The sequence below is a fragment of the Corylus avellana genome, chromosome ca1 (assembly GCF_901000735.1).
Source record: "Corylus avellana chromosome ca1, CavTom2PMs-1.0".
Classification (NCBI taxonomy): domain Eukaryota; kingdom Viridiplantae; phylum Streptophyta; class Magnoliopsida; order Fagales; family Betulaceae; genus Corylus; species Corylus avellana.
This window is the reverse complement of record NC_081541.1, coordinates 35,780,509-35,784,145: the sequence shown is the minus strand read 5'-3', so window position 1 is coordinate 35,784,145 and position 3,637 is coordinate 35,780,509. Positions and strand designations below refer to the sequence as shown.

Sequence of the window (3,637 nt, the reverse complement as noted above, 5' to 3'; positions counted from 1 at the left end):
TAAAAACGATGTCATATGATATTATCGTATTACCATAAAACGACATGGTTTTGGTTTTTCTTTTTTAAAAAAATTTATTTTAAGAAGCGGTTAGTGGTTATTATAGTTACTAACCGCTTAGGCAGTCAGCAGAGGCGGTTAGTAGATTTTATTAATTGCTTAGGCGGTTACGGTTAGTGGTTTTAGCCAATAATCACTAATCGTAACCGTCTTTTTACCCCTACCTACGAACCTCCCCAGGACACCCTAGCAATCTCTGGAGTGGCTCGCAAGGTGGAGGGTGGCGGGCAAGCCTTCCCATTTCTATTACATTAAAAAAATAAAATAATAATAATAATAATATTTTTTTTTTTTTTTTTAACTAAGGTAGTGCTGCAAGAATGTGTGATATTCAGCACTTTTTGTTGGTTATCTACTTTCAACCTAAATCCATGCATCTTGGTCATTGCTTTTATCCCCGTGTTAATATCCTATTTTGTGCTCGTGTATATATATATATAGATAGATATCCTGCAGTGCAATAGGCCACAAGCATGGGATGCCGTAGCTACCCTCTCCATCCACACTCTTCGAATTTCCCAACAACGAAGGAAAAAGAACAGCACATGTAGATATATATAATAAAGTCGACCGGGATGGTGGTGAGTTTATAAGAGTATTATTAATTAGCAACCTTAAAAAAATCATTTTTTGCTATTTTGGTGAGTTAATTTGTTGAAAAAGTCCAATAACCCTCTCCTAGAGCCTCACTGCTTTGCTAAAAAAAAATAGTGAATACTCATTATCAATAGTAAGTATTGTTTAGGAAAAAAAAAAGTGAGTATTGTTCACTCACCAAATAAATAAAAATTTATTAATATTAATTTTCTCTCTCCTCCCTTTTCACTCACCAAGAGAAAAAAAACATAGAACAAACCTATATAATCATTTTTTTGAAAAAGAAAAAATTAAAAAGAAAAAATTAAAAAAGTATGATCATTAAGTATGATCATTTTTTTTTTTTTTATAGTGAAAGCGTATATCATTTTTTTTGAGGAAAAAGAAAAAATTAAAAAAATATGATCATTAAGATCGTTAAGATAAGACAAATATTCAAAAATATAACCGTTAGGATAAGACAACAAATTAAAAAATATGACCATTAGGAAAATACAAGTTTTTAAAAGCATGACAATTAGAATAAGACAAATATTCAAAAACATAAATGTTAGGAAAATACAAACATTAAAAAAATAAAAGAATATTTTTAAAAAATCTTTAAAAAATAATATTTAAATAATAAAGAATATTTAAATAATTAGTAAACTGTGAGAAAGCATTCATACTCATGGAATTTTCCAACAGTAAAGGAAAAGTACAGTGTAATTTTTCAACTAAATTATTAAATTAGTAAGGCTGCTAGAGGTACGTAGAGAAAACGTACTTTAGCTATTTTAATTAGTGAACTGTGAGAAAGCATTCATACTCTTGGAATTTCCCAACAATAAAGGGAAAGCACAGTGTAATTTCACCATCAATAAATTCGACAGGGATCGTTCATTCTGCAGTATATATCCCTACCCCTTGATCGCCTTATCTTTGGTTTTAGCCCCTCCAACAAGCCCCAAGCCTACAAGGAAGGATTCAAACTCAAAGGCTAGAAAATGGATGAACAGGTCGAATTTAAAGGCAAAGTTTGTGTCACAGGGGCTTCTGGTTTCCTGGCGTCTTGGCTAGTTAAGCGGCTTCTCTTGTCTGGATATTGTGTCATTGGAACTGTTAGAGATCCAGGTTTTTTCTGCCACTCTCTTCTCTCCTCAGACCCCGCCTACCCCCCCACCCCCAAAAACAAGAAAGAAAATATATTAATGGAACTATTTATCATTCTTGGTTTATGCATAGCAGCAAATGAGAAGAAGTTGGCACATCTGTTGAGGCTGGAAGGAGCAAGGGAGAGACTTCGATTGGTGAAAGCTGATTTAATGGAAGAGGGCAGCTTTGACGACGCGATCATGGGATGCCATGGTGTCTTCCACACTGCTTCTCCTGTGCACAAAGCTTCATCTGATCCAAAGGCATGTTCTTCTCCGAATTTTACTGAGCCACCCCCAGCCGCTGCTTGGGGTGGCCGATCTACCCCAAACTCTGTGCTCCGGCCTCCGGCCTTAAATATCTAATGAAAAACTGATCACGTGTGTTTTGTGGCCTTAACATATATATAACCTTTACAGGCAGAAATCTTAGAACCGGCTATCGAGGGTACATTGAACGTGCTACGTTCATGCAAGAAGAATCCGTCCTTAAGGCGAGTAGTTCTCACCTCATCTTCTTCAACTGTGAGGGCAAGAGATGATTTTGATCCTAATGTACCTTTGGACGAAACATCTTGGAGCTCTGTCGAACTCTGTGAGAGACTCCAGGTAACATTATTAATTGCTATAATTCTTTTGGTTGATTTTTCACATCAACCTAGCTCTTAACTATGTATCTCATCATCATCATCTTCTGGCATGGCCATTAATGGTGCATAATATTGCGAAAGATATGGTATGCTTTATCAAAAACGCTCGCTGAGAGGGCAGCATGGGAATTCTGCAACAAAAATGGGATTGATCTAGTGACTATTCTACCCTCATTCGTCGTCGGACCTAGTTTGCCACCAGATTTGTGTTCTACTGCATCTGATGTCCTTGGCTTGCTTAAAGGTGTTTTCTTTTCTCCTTTGATCAAACTCATTCTGGCTCTAGATCGTTCGAACTAGTCCCTGAAATCAAATTGAAATATGAATGTGCAAAGTTAATTACTTATTACTCCATCAATTGGTGCTTTTGTTAATTTTCTTCATTATCATTTTATATATATATTATGACTAAGCAGGGGAAACAGAGAGATTCCAGTGGCATGGAAGGATGGGATATGTCCACATAGATGATGTTGCACTTTCCCACATCCTTGTTTACGAGGATGAAACTGCTAACGGGCGATACCTCTGTAGTTCAACTGTGGTGGATAATGATGAGTTGGCATTGTTGTTAAAAGCACGATATCCTTCCCTACCAATCCCAAAAAGGTAGGCTGCTATTTTCACCATTTATATATGTACACAAACACACAAGGACACGGCTACCAATCCCAAATCTGGCCTTTTGCATCGCAGGTTCTGTTCTGCTTGTAAAGATTTATTCGAATTTCTTTGTTTTGCCTTTTATTAAAGCCTTTTGTGGCTGCATTGGTACTTTTATAGGGTCGGGTCATTTTTTTGACCCATTCCCTCTTGTTACCTTGCTTGGTTTTCAATTCTCTTGTTTCTGCTTTGTTATTAGGTCTGATTTGGGCTGTTGTTTGGGTTGGCCACCCTCCTTGTAATTTCCCGTTCCCTTTTTCCTTATTTGCTTAAAAAAAGAAAAAAAAAAAAAAAAAAGGGACAGGGCTACATCTGGTGGGTTGTGGTTGTTAATTTTGATAGGTATTTCAGGTTTGAGCAACTAAAGAGACCATATTATGAGTTCAACACCTCGAAGCTGAAGAGTTTAGGATTCAAGTTCAAGTCTATCCAAGATATGTTTGATGATTGCATTGCATCCCTGGTGAAGCAGGGTCATCTTCCGTCTGTCTAGCGATGCTCTGTGGTGACTCCCAACGGCTACTTGATGCCCCT

At 36.8% G+C, this 3,637-nt stretch overlaps 1 protein-coding gene across 1 annotated transcript; it reads left to right on the top strand.

Moving 5' to 3' along the window:
- Nucleotides 1–1,495: 1,495 nt before the first annotated feature.
- Nucleotides 1,496–3,631, top strand: LOC132167749 (tetraketide alpha-pyrone reductase 1-like). Its single transcript, XM_059578773.1, has 6 exons — nucleotides 1,496–1,770; nucleotides 1,885–2,054; nucleotides 2,211–2,399; nucleotides 2,522–2,684; nucleotides 2,857–3,049; nucleotides 3,455–3,631. The coding sequence occupies exons 1-6, from the start codon at nucleotides 1,644–1,646 to the stop codon at nucleotides 3,594–3,596; spliced, it is 984 nt and encodes a 327-aa protein (XP_059434756.1). The 5' UTR covers nucleotides 1,496–1,643; the 3' UTR covers nucleotides 3,597–3,631.
- The last annotated feature ends 6 nt before the right edge of the window (nucleotides 3,632–3,637 follow it).

What these genes read in the sequence shown, in the direction of transcription:
- LOC132167749 (XM_059578773.1), top strand. Translation starts at nt 1,644, where the DNA reads ATGGATGAACAGGTCGAATTTAAAGGCAAAGTTTGTGTCACAGGGGCT. An exon ending in TGTCCTTGGCTTGCTTAAAG is followed by an intron (nt 2,685 to 2,856) that starts GTGTTTTCTTTT and finishes ATGACTAAGCAG; the next exon opens with GGGAAACAGAGAGATTCCAG. An exon ending in TCCCTACCAATCCCAAAAAG is followed by an intron (nt 3,050 to 3,454) that starts GTAGGCTGCTAT and finishes TAGGTATTTCAG; the next exon opens with GTTTGAGCAACTAAAGAGAC.